The 17,623-nt window shown below is 36.3% G+C and overlaps 2 protein-coding genes across 7 annotated transcripts; both read right to left on the reverse strand.

Moving 5' to 3' along the window:
* Positions 1-142: 142 nt before the first annotated feature.
* LOC120079023 lies at positions 143-7,327 on the reverse strand. 5 transcript variants are annotated; one of them, XM_039033202.1, is made up of 20 exons: positions 7,166-7,327; positions 6,475-6,810; positions 6,068-6,259; positions 5,893-5,976; positions 5,364-5,423; positions 4,836-4,880; positions 4,403-4,599; positions 3,297-3,579; positions 3,133-3,212; positions 2,843-2,969; positions 2,563-2,760; positions 2,345-2,434; positions 2,196-2,258; positions 1,975-2,049; positions 1,804-1,854; positions 1,645-1,722; positions 1,409-1,543; positions 1,230-1,337; positions 706-771; positions 143-483 (listed from the first exon to the last, which is right to left on the reverse strand). In XM_039033202.1, the coding sequence occupies exons 2-20, from the start codon at positions 6,784-6,786 to the stop codon at positions 415-417; spliced, it is 2,313 nt and encodes a 770-aa protein (XP_038889130.1). In that variant the 5' UTR covers positions 6,787-6,810; positions 7,166-7,327; the 3' UTR covers positions 143-414. The 5 variants fall into 5 exon arrangements, with proteins under 5 accessions (XP_038889130.1, XP_038889125.1, XP_038889128.1 ...); XM_039033197.1 differs by having other exon boundaries at positions 3,133-3,579; positions 7,166-7,324; XM_039033200.1 differs by having other exon boundaries at positions 3,133-3,579; positions 6,475-6,836; positions 7,166-7,307.
* Positions 7,328-9,642: 2,315 nt separating this feature from the next.
* On the reverse strand, positions 9,643-13,875 carry LOC120079972 (O-fucosyltransferase 35). Of its 2 annotated transcripts, none has more exons than XM_039034466.1 (10): positions 13,717-13,875; positions 12,592-13,312; positions 12,232-12,369; positions 12,050-12,122; positions 11,867-11,937; positions 11,696-11,784; positions 11,403-11,535; positions 10,939-11,171; positions 10,330-10,806; positions 9,643-10,204 (listed from the first exon to the last, which is right to left on the reverse strand). In XM_039034466.1, the coding sequence occupies exons 2-10, from the start codon at positions 13,078-13,080 to the stop codon at positions 10,003-10,005; spliced, it is 1,905 nt and encodes a 634-aa protein (XP_038890394.1). In that variant the 5' UTR covers positions 13,081-13,312; positions 13,717-13,875; the 3' UTR covers positions 9,643-10,002. The 2 variants fall into 2 exon arrangements, with proteins under 2 accessions (XP_038890394.1, XP_038890395.1); XM_039034467.1 differs by lacking the exon at positions 13,717-13,875 and adding an exon at positions 13,551-13,693.
* Positions 13,876-17,623: the final 3,748 nt, after the last annotated feature.

Genomic DNA, 17,623 nt, shown 5'->3' on the forward strand with positions numbered 1-17,623 from the left:
TATGTACGAAACAGGGGCAGAGCTCGAGGCATTCAGTCAAGCCAAACAGGTCTTTACTGCTTTGTCATTCAGTACATTGCAATCCTCGAAAAAAAAAGAAAAGAAAAGAAAAGCAGAACAGAGCAGAGCAATGGCTGCAATGTGTAATAAATATAATGCTTTGCTCTTTCCCTATCAATTTATTGTTCTATGAAATACAGTCCACTTCCATCTACATTTCTTTAAATGCTAAACTACTATAGAGATCCAATCGTAGAAATGTCTGCGAAACAAAGAAACCGAAAAGTAGAAGGAAACATTTCCTGCCTAGAAAATTGGAACTTATGGATTAAAAAAGAGAAGAAAAATAATCATTTGTAGTATATAAATTATACATCAATGAACTTGCGTTCATCAGTTCATGTCACGGTGGGATCATTCCTTCTGGAAGAAAGAGAGAACCAGATCTGTATGTACAGAGAACAACTGCGTGTCCACAAAAAGCTGCTCAGCACAATAGAAAACGAGTCACTTGTTAGCATTGAACTAAGGATCATCCCCTTTGCTTGAAAAATAAGATCAATATTTTTAATAAACAGCAGTAGAATCCTCTAAACCCGTACTGAAAACTAAAATCTGGATCTGGCCTGTTCAAAGAGATATGTTTCTCAAATCAAGCCAGTAAGCCAAAAAAAAAAAAAAAAAAGAATCTATGCAGGTGATTACCTTCAAAAATGGCCGATCACGGCTTGGGAACGACTCGATGAAGCTCTCCTTCAACAGTAATGATACCTAACAGAACAAGACAATTAGCCATTGGCCTTTTACAAGTTTATACAGCAAAGCAAGTAACCCCCGCATACAGATCTGCTACAAAATATTTTTAGCATTAAAGTCTTGTCAACCGGATACAAATACACTTAAAGATGTGTTATATTGTTTACATATTAGATTCATATTTGATGCAATCTCGGCTGTAGAAATATTTTATACGTTGGACACTATTACAATCAAAGCCACAGGCCACCTTTTTCACCCATAATTTTTCTTTTTATTTAATCTCATATCCAGACTCTCTCTCTAAGACAATGTTTAGCAACAACGACGATGATAAGAGAAAAGTTTATATCCAAGTCAAACCACCAAGTTTACTAAGACGTTAAAGCTCAAGAAAGTAAACTGTAAAGCTCAACAACACAAGAAGGCATCAAATCACAAATTGCCTAACTTCAAGAGAATTGCAAACCCACCTTATCATCATTCGATTGTACATTAGTAATTGTATGTGAACGGAGGTTAGAGCAGAGAGAGTCCAAGTATAATCTTAGCACTTTCAGGAAACCTTTGGCGGCTTCAACCTATGAGCAACAAGCACATTAAACATATTTACAACGTAAATGATTGGAAAAACCATGGGGGGGGGAAGAACCTGCACATCAGTGCATTCATGCACTGGCCTCTTTCTCCCTAAAAAACTCTCTCCAACGAGCTCTGCATGATACGGTCTTAATGATGTGAATAACTCCTTTTGTTTTGGCAACTGAGGTATTGTTGGGGCCTTGACCTGTCATGTTAAAATAGCGGTGCAAATCAAATACCTATTCACAGCAAGTTAATAATTGACAAAAAATTGTATGAAGATCAAATTCTGGAAAAAGTAGAGACCTGGTTCTTGTTCACGTCAACCAAAACGGCATTGGCTAACTTTGATTGTACTTCACTGGTTTTATTTTTCACACCAACCTACTTAGAAGTTCCCGTAAGTAATCGATTAGAAAAATACCAGAAATAGCTGAAAGAAACAACCAGAAATAAAATACATACTATGTAGGGAACAGGTGCATCCAAGAAGTCCAGCATGTCATTTGGTAACACCTGAGTGTTCATGTTCATGAATGATGACAGTTGAGATGTTCAGAAGGCGATAAACACAGATTTCCTCCCAAACAAGAGATAAATCACATGACAACAAATAATCAGAGGTTAGAATCATACTGGCATCAGCAAGCTTTGCCACTGGTAGGGACGAATCATAGGGATAATTGATAAAACTGAAGCTGATAGGATACCCTGCATGTTGCATATGAATTATTCTCACATCCATACTAAATAAGTCACAAATGAGACCTCCAGTCAACAACCAAATTGAACACCACAATCAGACCCTTAAGACTTCATTCGACCAGAACAAACATGATGCAAGAAAAATCATGTACCAGATTAGAACAAACGATCACGATCTGCTTCTCCAGCAGCGCTCCAGCTAAAATTGATAAAATCTGTGGACAGAAAAATCACATGGCCTATGTTGTCAGCTATATTAGCAACAATACTCCATTCAAGTCTAAGCTGGCTGTATACTTACATGCTCAAGGCGTAAAGAACCACAAATGCTTGCAACAGTCCATATCGACAAGGCATTTGCTTCCTCCTCTACCATGAGAGCACCTTGTGCCTGAGAAATCAAAGGGGATCAAGCTAAATCGAGGAACCAAATGGACATGTCTAGAGAGAAATTTTGACAAAGGCCACAATTCTAATCATGCCACAGATGAGGGCATCATTAAACCTAAAAATAATTACCTCTGCTAATTCAAGACTTGTACTGCATGATCTTGGATCAATGGTCGAGCCAGCAACATGTAGAACTGTTTTTCCTGATCTATAATACTCCAAGGGATGCAGGTGCTCCAGAGGATGGAACTTAACAGAACATCCCCTCGCAGGGTAATGCAACTGGTAATACTCGCATATGATTTGTAATGATCCATTCTTATTTTCCTGAAAATTCAAATAAATTAAATTCTTAAAGAAAATGGCAAGAGAGCTACCTACAAAAGCACAATTGTTACATTTATAGAACCTTGGCCCATTCAAGAATGTCAAGTAGGTCTGTGGAATCATCCTGGCCAGAGAAAGATGCCTCCTCTGTCTCTGTGTCATCAGCATCACTTCTGAAATTTCTGTCTTCACTTGGGGACCCCTGAAAACTACATTATAGAAATTGAATGTTAAAAAAAACAGCATAAAAATGAGGAGCTGCAGAGCGACTGTAATTAAGCTTAATGTAGAACATTTAACAAGTCGTTAACTATATTGAAACGTAAGTCCAATAATCAGTGATTATTCTACAAGCAAATGACCAGTATTAACCTCGAGGACGATTCAGAGCTTTCATATTGATAATAACGGAGGAGAGGCAGAACAGCATTCGGTAAACGTCTATCAATTGCCTGCTTGTTTCTTGTAAAATCATCAACATCGATATCATGACTTTCCTTATGTACAGTAACACATTCTATTTTCTCTGTAACTACCTCTGGTTGTGGATCAAGTGTGGCAACTATATCATCACAAACGCCCTTTTCCAGACATTGAAAATTTCCATCCAGCATTTGATGCTCAACATGATTCTCATCACCCATTCTTTGAGAAAATTCCTCTTTTCCCTCATGTACGTCTTCAGCAGCACTCTGATCTAAAGTCATGCAACCTATGTCTTCCACCAAATCTTCTTCGTTGCTCAAATTCTCTGAGGATTCCAAATTCAAAACACCAATACCTTTTGTTAATCTTTGCAGCCTTTCTTCGGTGAAGATGCTACAGGAAAATTAAAGAAAAAAATAAACCAAAAAAAGGTTAGAAAATTGACCCAAAAAAAACAGACAATAAAACGCAAGAAATAAAATTTAGTTCACAATTAAGAGGGGAAAAACCATACGTGGATAAGGAGAGCCAGAATAATTAATAAAGCAATCTTCTAAGATCTTTACATTAAAACAATTTTATTCCAGATGTTACATTTCATTCCCTTTAAACATTTACAAAGAGAATCTTAATTCATCCTCAAAAACCTATATGAATGTCAGAACCTAAACAAAAAGAAGAGGAGCTTTGGTGCAACGACACCTCATACTTGATCTCTGCAGCCTTGTACGCCAATAAATTTAGCAACTTTAACATTACATCCACCGTGTCTACCATAGGTATTCTCTTAAATGCCGTGAGAATGAATGTATTAAGTTGCAATATCATACATCCAATTACTTACCATCTTATGCTATAACCAGCAATACAAGATTATCATTAACATCAAATTTTCAATCTAAATGTAACTCTTATTAACATCAAACCATTTAACATTGAAAATTAGAGTAAATGTTTTACTATCCAGTATACACACACAAACAAAAGGTGGCAAAATTTCCTAGCATATGAAAACGCCAATCTCTCGAATCAGTGCTCCCCGTAAAGCATTACAAATTCCACTTTGTAACCATTACAACCATAATTTTCAAATGTCCTAGATTCAAAGTAACCAGTCTAAGTCTTTTTTGGGGTGGGGGGGCAGAGTCATTTTATATCTTAATATGGGGAGCAGTGTTTTTAAAAATCGGAATGTTTACAATTTATACATATATACCTATTCAACACACCGAAATGTAATTCGAAAAATGGCAACCGAGATAGGATGCAGTAGCATCTGCGTGTGGTTAGTACGTAACGGCTCAAGGATGAGTAGGAAGATGCTTTTTCAGAAACAGAAAGCAACCCAGATGGTTTCTGCACTAATTCTTCAACTAAAACACAGCATCCGTACAATGTCGAATCATCAGCAACCTGCAAAGCATAGTTTGCAAATGAATGTTGTAGTTCCCTTACTGTTTTAGTTTTACACTTTTGTTTTTTGTGGCATGTACTTTAGAGGTCCTATTTCAAATTCACTCTGTGAATGTAAGGAAAAATTTCCCAGTCCAATGGAGGAATAATCATGATGCAAATATGTAAGTGGCAGGAAATACATGACTATAACCCCCACCCACAAGGGAGAATTAACAATTGAAATTTCCTAGTACCTGTAAGCGGAATACAAATGAGAGATCACTTTGCTTAAAGTGTTCCTGCAAATGCAACATAACGATTGAGACAAGTTACAAATACATGTAGCTACAGAAAGGTGACTCAAGTTAGAAACTAAAATTTCTCTTAGCACATAGCTCTTATTCAAACACTAGTGTGCTAATAATATTACCGAGGATAGCAACAAGGTAGTGTTCTGTGTTCTTAAGTTATCCTAGAAATTTACACAGCTCAAAATAACTTAAGACAGGAAAACAGTGCTGCTTGCAAGCAGTAAGCACAGCACAGACCTAGTTAATGAATGAAGTAATAGTAAATGCAGGTTAAAACTGATCTAAGGTCCAGCGAATATGCTCAGTTTCTTGAAGTGTTAAGCAGCATTACCAAAAAGAGGTTTTTATTGTCAGCAATGTTAAGTATATATGTCTCATTCACATCCTATTTTCAACAACTCATTTTTGTTAGCCAACTCATTTAATTTTATGACTCAAGTTCCAACCCACTTTCCAAAAAGTAAGTAGTACCTGTCCAAGAAGAATCTCGTTCAACTCACTCATGGAAGGAGTTTTCTCAACAGCGTGAACCTGTCGTCACATTATCAAATCTTAGGGAAGAAAGAAAGTGATCTGAGACTCAAAAGAATAATTTAGGAAGCAAAAAAGACAATACTGCTGCTAAAAAAACATCTTTTTAAAATGAGTTTCAATGATGTGGTGAAATGTATACAAAAAAAAAATCCTATCATATAGTAATTACAAGGGACATTTCCAATGAGCAATGAGCAAAGAGAGTAGATAAGTTGTCAATGCAAAAAGGTTAATTAACTTGCTCCATGATAGAGCAAGGAAAGTTATAGAATCAATAAACTTAGGGGTGTCTCATTTCTTATTTGTGAAGATGCAATCATTCCGCTCAAGCACCATATCTATTTTCTTTAAAACAAACATTTGATGCACCAGATGGTAAATAATTGTGAAACAATGCACCGTGTCTATTTTTTTTAAAAAAAAAAGTGTACTTAATACATGAGAAAAGGCCCAATGAGCAACCGACCTCCACACCTCCTGGAAAGCAGAATGAAAGAAGGTCCTTGTACTTTAGCGGTAACTGTTTCTCTGGAGGGTAAACAAATAGGACCTGACAGGGGATGGAAATTCATAATTCAGTTACTGCGGCAGGAAGATCCCATTGACTTTTAGGATCGAGTTTGATTGAATATAAAACCCACCTGTGGTTCAAGATGAGGTTCCACTCGAGATTGACTCTGACTATTATTAAGAGCAGTTCGCAGTCTCCCAGAACCTTCTGACCTCTTTGCAGCATACTGCCTCTGAAGTGCCTGAATATCACAATTAGGATGAAGACCAACAACAACCATGCTCTCGAAAATCCTAGTTGGCTCCTTCTGAGATCGATGGTCCTAAAGTTTTGCAACGAAAATATGTTGAAAAATAGAATAAAAAAAAACTTATTACTATGATTACGTAGTGAGCATCAGGAATCCAAATAGTCCCAAAGTACATTATTGAATGAGAGTAAATATAAATAGCACGGTCGTTTAATAGACTAAAGAACTAATAAATGACGCATAATATATGTTTGTGGAAAACAAATGAGCAGAATGAAAAGGCTAACCAAGTACTGCAACTGGAAATTCGCCCACTGACGCTTTTGGGTAGTGAGAACTTCAGGATTGTAGGTTCCTGCAGTTTTGACTTGAGGAGGACTAGAGAAGCCTTTAAGCACTTTATTAACTTGACGCTGCAATCTCTGAAGTGGACTGCCACCCTCGTCGTCTTTTGAAGAATATATAACAGAAGGACGAGGAGAGCGAGCATCGGTTGCGGCAGCAGCTGCAGCAGCCACAGCTCTTGCAACATCTTCAGTGGTCTGGAGGAAAAGTGAAGCACCCCAACCAGGGCTCCCCGTCTCTTCGTTCTTATCCATCACTAAAACCCTTCTCCTCTCCTCCTACCCAAATATCCAACTTTTTTAGCCTAAAACAATCTCAAACAAAAACAATAACAATAACACGATTCTGCACAACACCGATCAGGTTATTTTACTTTGCTGATGTACCAAAAAGCTACAAATATATCCCTTCTTTTGCACAGAACGTGAATCCCAAGCCGAACTATTCAGAAATTATCCTCCAAAGAAACTTATCGAATTCACCGAAACTTCTATTTGAAAATTCAAAAACTAAAAGACCAGGAATATTCTTCGATTGTTGTATCAGAGAAATTAGCATGAAAAGCAGAACTCAAACACAATCAAAGCCCGTAATAATAAACTTAAGAAGCCGGAAAGGAAAAAAATTACGAACCTTCGATGATTGCCCAATAAATAATTGAAGAGGGAAATAGTTCAGACGGCCATAACGAAGCTATGCTCCACTAAGCGGTCCGCGAAGGAGGAAAAGATAGAGACAGATAGAGAAAGAAGATGGCGGAGGGAGACGGAAGGGAAATTGGGTACAATAATATAATATTAATATTAATTAGCTTAATTAATTTTATTCAATTAGTAAATAAATAAATAAAAGGAAAGGCAATCAAAATTTTCCCTTTCCTCTCGATAAAAAATGGGAAAGGGAAAATAAAACGTTTTTTTCTTTAAGTATCCAAAGGCGTTCCCTTCAAAGGAGAAAAACACACAGAAAATTATTAAAGTAATAAAATTTTGATCTTGAAAGGAAAGGTCCCCTATGGAAGATTCTGAAGAGTTGTTGGTTAAGGGGGCTTTGTTATTATTCAAGTTTTTAATTGCGTAAGGTTAAGTTTTATTTATATTAATTTTCTTTTCTAAATAATTAAATTATTAGATTGGTCATTGGTCTATGGTCAAAGGGATAATTAACATGACAAACCGTCCACCTGTTTTTCCATTAAAATAAAAACCTAGGTGGTAAATCGTTGGGACTAAAATTATTTAATTTTAGGTCTTTAGGAGATAACAAGGGATGATAATGAATGCGATAAAAAAGGGCTCCACTTTCTTCGCTCATGTGTTGCGGAAAGTGGGCCATGGCTAGGCAGATTTAATGACCTGAATCATTGTATGAGGATTCTTGGCACATTTAATAAATATATGCGTCACATGTCTCTTCTCCTCCCCTCTATACATATATATTAAGGATGGTCGGTTTGGGAGAGAATGCTTTGAAACTCCCTTAGTTATGGTCATGGGCGCCAGGATTAGGAGAGGCGAGAGCCATTGGAGAACCCTGCAGCTTTGGCTTGAAACAAAAGGAAAAGAAAATGGAACTTTTTGAGGTGGGTGAAATTGGGGTTCTGCCATAGAAAAACAATGATGACGGGCATGAAACCATCATTATTGCAAAGCATGCGCACATGTCCTTCGAAAGGGCAGTCCCGTTTCCAATATGTGACTGACTTTCGACTGTTGAGACGCATCTATTTTCGGAATAATTGGTGGCTCTGCTTTATTTAGTATCCCTTTGCAAGCAAAAGATGTTTGATATGAAACACAGTGGATTCCCAGTTTCTTGCTGCTTGCTACTGCTATGAAAGATTTGAAGCCAAACTTACCAGATTCACATGCAAGTCAAAAGCCACACTTTATTTCAGTCTCCCTTTTCACCCTTTATTCTTCTTGCATTCCATTATCAAATACGTCTCGTCAGATTAGAAATAGATGGTTCTGGTTTACCAACTTGGTCCAACGGAAGTTTCCATTTAGATTGTGAGAAGTGAAAGGTTTCAAGACAAAAGTTTTACAGCTTCATGAATTGGGCCCCAGGTTTGTAACTTATTTAATACTAAAATGTCATTTCAAGCAGACTCTTATTCCTAAAAAAAAAGAGTAAGTGTAATTACTGTGGGTTGGGGTTTGCCGACATCTTTGCCTCAGATGTTGGACACTGCACTACACAACACCACCCTCCAACCCAAAGAAACAAAAGAGGAAATAGGGATATTGGTTGGCTGGTCTGGGCTTCCATTCCATCCATGGGACATACAGACGACACACACACCTTAACTTATCTGTTCGTTCTCCCACTCTCAACTTGTCATTTCTTTTACATATTCCTGGTGAACATTGCAGAAACCAAGAAGCTATTTCTTCAAAGTGAAAGGAAAAAAAGGAAAGGCACCACTCTAGAAGAACTGAGGTTGGTTTTGTTGAATGCTACAAAGATATACCCTCTAATTCCGGTTATTCACATTTCTGGTTTGTTTGTTTTGATGATAAAAGTAAGTATCTAGATTCACCCCTTAAAAACAACTCAAAGAAAACCAGTAGAGAGTCAGATATTTGGGCATTTTTCGTATATTTACTAATTCAAATCGAGAATCATTCGAGAACAAGAAAATAACATTGAAATTTTATTTCCATGTGAGAAGTACTTCTATATTCCGTCAATTTTGCTCATTGACCACAACAATGTAATCAACTCACCCCTTCAACCACACAACTACTTGCATCTTAATAGGACTCTCAGTTTGAAGGAGACATCGCATATCAGTACTTGCTTTACGTCCTAATTCCTCAATGGCTCTGCTTTAGTTTTACATCGTTTCTATACAGCAAAATACTGGCTTCGATGATTCCCGTATGATGAATATACTATTGTCACTCAACAGAGTGTTTTTCAGCTACACGGTTTCATGACTCATGGGCTTATGTGTTCATGTCTCATTCTTCCAGATCAATAGCAAATAAGAATTTAGCTACAATGTCAGAGACTAGCACAAAAGGTAAAACGCGTCTTTGCAGTCAACAACATTGAACCAAATCCATCTAAACCATAGTAATCACAATCGACGGAAGATATCAGAGTGGAAGCAAAACGGAAGTTTATTGAGAATATGGTATCATAGTTTTGTATTTGTGAATTATAATGCAGTTGATTCAGTATCTGTATTGCCCCCTTGGGGAGTAGGTTGGTTACATGGTAAAATTGGTTGGGTTTCTATGGTATAATCAACAATCATTACAACAACAAATTCAATTCAATCAGACTGATGGAGGGCCTCTCCACGTATATGAAATATTCTCTAACCAGTGAGCTTTCTTGAATTTGAACGTTCACGATCGTCAATGTTGGCAGGGACATGCCCAAATATATGATAAAACCTTTTAAACCTCTTCTTGTGCAGCCGAAGAAGCTCAAGAGAATATAAGTCAATTCTTTGACCCCTACTTTTCTTTGGTTTTATCACAAATGCATCCTGGAAGGGGATTTGCATAAAAACTCTCCTCCAACTTTGGGATTTCTCCAGCTTCTCTAAGATATGGAGCCCCTGCCCGATTTTTATGAAGTGCTTTCACTTCCAAACTGAATTTTTTCCATGATATCTTTCCTTCATCAAGTTCATCAATAAGTTTAACGAAATTTGCCCTGCACCAACAACATTACAAAAATTATCAGGCGTTGTGAAGGAAATGAATAGGTATTAAACAATCAAGACAGATGGAGTTGAAGAGTTGTTAGATTTAAAGTCAAAAGAAGATTTTGATGATTACTTGTCTGGACTTATGGTCTTCTTGAAGCCCTCAAAACGCCTGTGACCTTGAATTGCCTTTGCCATATTTCCATCGTACGTATAAAGGAAAACATCACTTTGAAGGGCAACAACGTAGTCGATGCCAGCCAACATGTTCTGGTGATTCTTGAAAGGATTCAACTCTTCTTCTGTGGTGAGTGTAGAATGGGAATATATATTGGGGAACTCATCCTTAAGATATTGCATACTTCCATTTCCATAAGCCTCACCAGCTACCAAGTATATTCTGGTGCTGGATGGAAAACCCAACCCTCTGAGCAAAAGAGAAGTCTCCCTTGGGGTCAGCGGACAGCCACCAAGCAACCTTCTCTCTGTCCCGTTAATTTCCTTCTCTTTCCAATGGGCAACTTCATAACGCATTCTAACCAGCTCATCATCTTCCGCTGTTGTCAAGTTATGACTGCAGCCTGTAAATGCAAGCATATCCTTCTCATACCTATAACAAGACCATGGCATCATTTTATAATCTTGTTTAGTAGCAAACAAAGAAAAGGAGAAAGGTAGATGTTCAAGGAAAAAATATAAACGCATCCCCAAGTTTTGGAAGGCTATCAAACAAAAAACTTGCCGCAAATGAAGAGCAATGTAAAGGCTTCCATTCTGTCGCATTCTAGAGACCAAGGCGTTCCCCAGTTCTTCAATTGGAGCTGAATATTTTAATGCTTGGAAATTGACACGACATCTCAACTTCTGTATAGAACTTGAGAGACCATTGTTAGCCAACCGGGAATCCGTGTGTGTAAAATACATCACCTTGTGCTGCTTCAGCAGTGGGAGGACCTCTGCTTTATAGTAACCAGTCTGCATGAAATTAAAGAGTATTGTTAAATGAACAGTCAACAATTCAAATTATTAAAATTGGATTAAGTTACGTTCCACTGAACGAAACATATCACAAAGAAGAGAGCAAGAATCTCTTTGTAGAACATTCCACATAAAAAGACACACGAAGTTTTGATCTTCTTAATGTATTGACAGCAAACAAAATAGTTAGATCCTTCAAACATGACTCAATCGAATATGAATGATGACCTTGGACCAAGAAATTGGTGTTTTGTTGAAAGGCACTAATTCGGCATAGGCAGGTGGTAGTGTCTCTACTATATGAACATCATCCTCCAGAGTCTCGAGAAAGTGTTGCCAATTGAAGAGATCTTTAAAGCCACTACAGACACGGTTAACAAATCAGCTATAATATATTGACATCAAGTACTTTTTTTAACCAGAAAAAAAAAATCATTAAATAAATGAAGAGACAAATTCTCAAAGATACAAACTCCATTTGGGAGTGAAAATTGGAACAGAAGTATTCAATGCAATAAAACCTTTCATCTGCCCAGTAGGATTTATGATCAAGCGAAGGAAGGGCGAGTGCGGCTTTCATAACCTTTGCAATGACAACCATATCACAGATCTACACCAAATAAGCTTCGAGATATCAGAAAATAGTCGGTTTCTAAAATAGCCTGTGACAATAGAAAGCAGAATAGCTAGACCCCAAATCTCATCTGATTCAAGCCACCGTTCGCATTTACAAGAATGTATCCGTTTATCTTTGCATCAAGCTCTGTATAAACAGAAAAAGGAAGTTTGTGAACTTAAAACCTAAATTTAGAAACACTATCTACACATACCAATGAAGATGGACTGCAACTATTTGTAAGATAAGTATAACATACTTTTTTGGTGCCTTCCCTCATCAATACAAGGAGCAAAATTCTTGCTGTCAGGTTTCATCCAAATTTCTGAATGCTTCAATCAGTTTGATAGAGTAAGAAATATTTCAGTACTCATCCAAAAGAATCATATGGTAGTTAATGGGCGAATCATAAAACTTTTCAATCTCAGGTTTATCACTTACCTGCATGCCATTTTGACTACCAACTACACCTGATTCCATCATCAGAGTTCGCTCAAAACTAGTCTCCCCTTCCCTGTGTCTAAGATTATGAGAATTTTGATCCACTTGATTTTGACTAGTGATAGAGTCAGGTGTATCCTATATAAAGGATGAAATGTTTAAGTAAGAAGATTTATGGATCAAGTATAGTAAACAGAAAAATGCAAAGGGTAAAGAGAGTTGTAACAAAAGAACCATCAGTTTAAAGATACTTGATCAACCGAATTTTATGTTTATCGAATGTTATATCCCTCAACACCAAATGAAAATGAAGGCTTGTTCATAAAGGTATACAAGTCAATACTATATATTTTCATCAACCTGTTGTGATTCCTTGGTCTCAATGACAGATCCAAACCAACCATTCATGCAGATCTTCAGGATACCCAGAAACAAGCAGAGACCACAGAACATCATGAACATCAAATGCCCCAATTTCCTTTTTTCCCTTAGCCTGAAGTCCAGAGAAACAAAACCAGGATTTAACAAACTTTTAGCAGCAACACCCCCATGGATTCTCTGGCTAATATGTGGAGCTGTCTTCCGTTCCAAAGCAGATTCAAAGCCATCCACTTGAACCGTGCTTCTGAAAGCTTCTGATCTGGGTGAGTTCACAGGAAGATCAATCTCATGGTGGCTACTAAGCCCATTATTGTTGAGAATGTTTGAATTAGTGCTACCATGAGTGTCAGTGCTGTTGTTGTTACGCTTGAAGGAGTGTGCACGACGAGTTATAGGTCCCGAGAACCGCGGGCTGTTGACCCTTTGAGAAACGCCATCGTTGCTGTTGTGGTGGCGCTGTGGAACCATGATCTCTGCCACCACCTAATGTTGATTTTAGTTAGGATATCACATTATCACCATCAAACAACAAGAGCTAAATTTGCAGCCTCTTGCTTGCAGTCTCTTCTGCAGCATTCAACACAACAGTTCAAAACTGGCAAACTCCATTTTAGATGGTCTGATAAGCAGCAGGATTTCAGGTGGGGAAGGGAGACAAAATCAAATCCTTTCCTCTCTTTACCGATGGATATAAATATGCCTGTGCCCATAAATTCAAAATAAATTTTAAAAAAAAAAAAAAAAAATTAATGCTTATAACGACAAACCGAGGACGCAGTGAAACGGGCTTGTATGTAAACTCGTATAGTAAGAGAATTTGAAAGAACAAAATGTAAAACTACGCATATTTGAAATGAAGAAGCAAAAGAAAACCGTGTTCTCTAATCCTACACAAAACCAAAGCGCCCCCTCTTGGATTTTCTTCTTCTAAATCTCACCTGAACTACCCCTTTTCAAGTTGCAGCAACCCCTCCACCAAAGCTCACACTCCATTAATCAAAACCACTACACAACCCTTAAATGATTGCTACTTTATCATCATCCACCAAATCCTCCATCAAAGCTAATTATCTTGATAGAAAAGGCTTGAAGACAGATTCATACCTTGGGTCGGAGATGGGCATCGACGGCGATAAGAATATGAATGACGAGGGGGTCATAAAGAGAAAATGGTTTAGGAGCACTAATGGAGGATGCACATGGTCTAGATTTTGGAGTGTGGGGTCTGAGGAAATGGACTCGAGAGTCAGTCGCTTCGGTAAATTAGCTAAAATCTTTTATTGCATATTGAAAAATATTTATCCTTTTCACAATTTCATGAAGTTTGCTCGAAATTATTATCATCGGCCCACAAATTTGTAAAAGTTTCTTGCTTTTTATAGAATGTCATTTATTTTTAAGTTTTCTGTTACTGTATCTGAAATTCATAGTTGTGATAATTCTGGAGCGTCTCGAAACAGAATCGACAAATGAACTCTGGGGAAAATAGTTATTTTTCTCTCTTTTTCTTTTTTCATTCCAGTTCCATTTTCAAAGAATTTGTCCAATTTTTATGTGTTTTATTTCATTTAACCCTAGATCGCATCTGAAACAAGCTGTTCGAGACTGAAAGCAAGCTGGCCAATGGCCACCGCCCGCTAAATTTGACTTAGCCCGTGAATCCTCGAACTCGATTCCAATTGCTAGTGCTTTACATACCCATCCCCATTTATTTATTGTGAATTTAAGGTGGATTTTGCTAAACAATTTAGATTTTATTTTATGTTATCAACCTCATTTAGATTTCATTTTCGAAAACTGTTTTGATGATGTGATTCAAGACATAAAAATTTTAGAGATGTATTCAAAGTTTAAATTCAACTCTCAAAATCTATTTTTGATCGTTTAGATTTTGTTATATACTTAATTATTAATCCTAAAGAGTTGTTTAGGGCAGTGAGTTGAAATAAAATGTTAAAAAGTTCATTTTATAGGTATATGTTTGAGATACAAAGTTATTTGGTCTAAGTTTATATATCTAAGGTATTTTATGTAGTTTTTTGAATTCTAAAGTCTGTGTTATGGTGAAAATTTATTTAATGATTTAACAAATGTGAAATTACCTAAGACAATCCTCTAACCATTATCTGAAAGTGTAAATGGGGAAGTCAAAAGTTTATCCCCATAGCCCGTATGAATAAATTACAATCACTAATGTGTGAATAAGATGAGATTATTTACTAAGAAATTAATTTAGGTTAACTTTAATATTTTACAACCAAACCTTTACATAATAATATAATTAAGTTGGATTTAAGTTAACATGAGACAAATGACTTAAGTGAAAAATAATATTGTAGATAAAATATTAGCAGCATATAAATAATAAAAACAATTGTATTATACTTATTAATCTTGCATCGGAACTTATAATGTAAATGTTTTATTTAAAAAAAATGTTAATGTTTTATAATTATTTTTTTTATATTTTAATGCATTATATATATAAGATTATATTTAAACTACAAAATAAGAGAAAATGTTAGACAGAAAAATATTAGAAACGAGAAATAAGAAATGGTTATCAAACAAGTTTCTATTTCTGTTTTTTTCCCCAATAAACAAGATTCAAAAATAGTTACCTTAACATATTTCTGTTTCCAGTTCTCAAAAAATAATAGACAAGAAATAGGATACAAGAAACAGGAAACGAAAACGTTATCACCTAAGTTTCCACCTTCGTAGGAACCCCTATTCCCCACTCTAAGTTTCCCTTTGCCCTAAGTTTCCCTTTGCCCTGAATGCTTTAGCATTCCTCACACTTAGTCATATTTCTAGTCCAAAATGGCTCATAGAGTTTGGGAATCCAAACAGTCCTCAACAATTCACGTGTCATCTTGACACTGCCTACAACCACTATTTTGCACACATTTCCCTACCCATCGTGCGTGCCTGTGCGTCTATGCGCTATGACGTGTGCGCTGCTCAGCACCTGTGTGCCAGCCGCACACTTAGGGCCTTCCTAGCACACTCCAACAGTGTTGTGTCCGACTGATCATGCCCATGCTCATGCATGCTTGCTATGCCCACCAATGTCCATCCGAGCATGTCATGAACTTATCCATGCCCATTGGTGTTTAGACTTTCCATGTTCATGACTCGCCCATCTCGGTTGTATGCCAAGGTGTGCTGTCAGCCATGCCACCTTATGGCTGTTAAGCATGCTCTACGCTTGTGACACCATATTAATATATTTTGTCACATCTATTTTTAAATTTCTATAACAATTATTTTTCTTAAACTTTTATCAAATAATTTAGATAAAAAAAATTAGAAGAAATTCCAATCACATAAAATTTTAAATAAATATGTTATAATAAATTGTAAATTAATTATTAATATGAAAATATTGAAATAGCAAGCATCATTACTTTTATATTTTGATTTAAAATTAACATTTATTATAAATAATTTAATAAAATTTGAATTATTATATTAAAAAATTAAAATTAGAAAAAAATAACTAGCTATGGTTATATATATATATATAATTAAAAAAATTGGGCGAAAGCGGGGTCGGGGACGGGGTGGGAATCCTCTCCTTGTCCCCACACGATTTAAATTCCCTATTTGACCTCCGTACCTGGTCAAATCAGGATTCTCTGCCTAGGTTGGGGACCTACGACCCAACCTGTGAAGAATTTTGTCATCCCTTAAGATAAATTTGATTTTTTTTTTCTCTTTTATACGTGATGCTAAAAAAATATAAATAAAATGTGATCTTTTTTAATTGGCCAAAAATAGTATCAATTTTTTATTTTTATTTTTTTAATTTTTACGTGTATATTTTTTTAATGTTTTGTTTTTTTAAACGTGATGCTAGACTTAGGATAATGGGATCTTTTAAATTTTCCAAAAATAGTTCTTTTAACGTGATGCTAAAAAAATAAGGATAAAATGTGTTCTTTTTTAATTTGCTAAATACAGTATCATATTTTGTTTTTTTTTTATGGTAAAAATTTATTTAATGATTTAATAAATATAAAATTACCTAAGACGATCCTCTAACCATCATCTAAAATGTGTAAATGGGGAAATCAAAAGTTTATCCCCATAACTCATAGATAAATTATAATCACTAATGTGTGAATGAGGTGAGATTATTCTAAATAATGGAACTCATTCCCTTTTATACGTTATACAACCCAACTATATGTAGGAGGTCATTTAGGAACTTGTGCACGTCCTATCTACATATTAAATTTAGTGAGTGAAGTTAAAGTTTCCACCTTTTAGGAACCCTTGTCCCCACTTCAAAATGCTTCAACATTCCTCACACTTAGTCATATTATACTCTAAAATGATTTATAGAGTTTGGCAATCCGAACAGTCCTCAGCAGCTCACGTGCCCATGTTGACACCGTCTATAGCCAATGTTCTACGTGCATCTCCCTTCTCGTCGTGTGCACCGATGCACCGATGCGTTATGCCATGTGCGCATGCCCTTGCATGGGCTACCCAACACCTGTGTGCCCATTGCACGCCTAAGGCCTTCCCATCGCACCCCAACTGTGTTGTGTCCAACCAGTCATACCATGTCCATGCATGCCTGTTGTGCCCACCAACATCCATCACGAGGTGTCATGTGTTTATCCACACTCATTAGTGTCCAGACTTGCCGTAATCGTGATCCGCCTCTCTTGGTTGTATGATAAGGCGTGTTGTCAGTCGTGCCACCCTATGGCTGTGAAGCAAGCTCTCGCCCATTGTGTGCTACAAAGTACACCCTCTCATATTTTTTCCTGTCAAACCTTGTTGTATTTGCCTTCTCGAAAATACATCTGTGATACTATATCAATATTTGTCACATCTATTTTTAAATTTTTACAACAATTATTTTTCTTAAATTTTTATCAAACAATTTAGATTGAACAAAATAGATGAAATTCCAATCATGTAAAATTTTAAATATGTTATAAAAATCCTAAATTAATTATCAATATGAAAATATTGAAATAACAAGCATATTTTA

Source organism: Benincasa hispida, chromosome 6 (genome assembly GCF_009727055.1).
Source record: "Benincasa hispida cultivar B227 chromosome 6, ASM972705v1, whole genome shotgun sequence".
In the NCBI taxonomy this organism is placed as follows: Eukaryota; Viridiplantae; Streptophyta; class Magnoliopsida; order Cucurbitales; family Cucurbitaceae; genus Benincasa; species Benincasa hispida.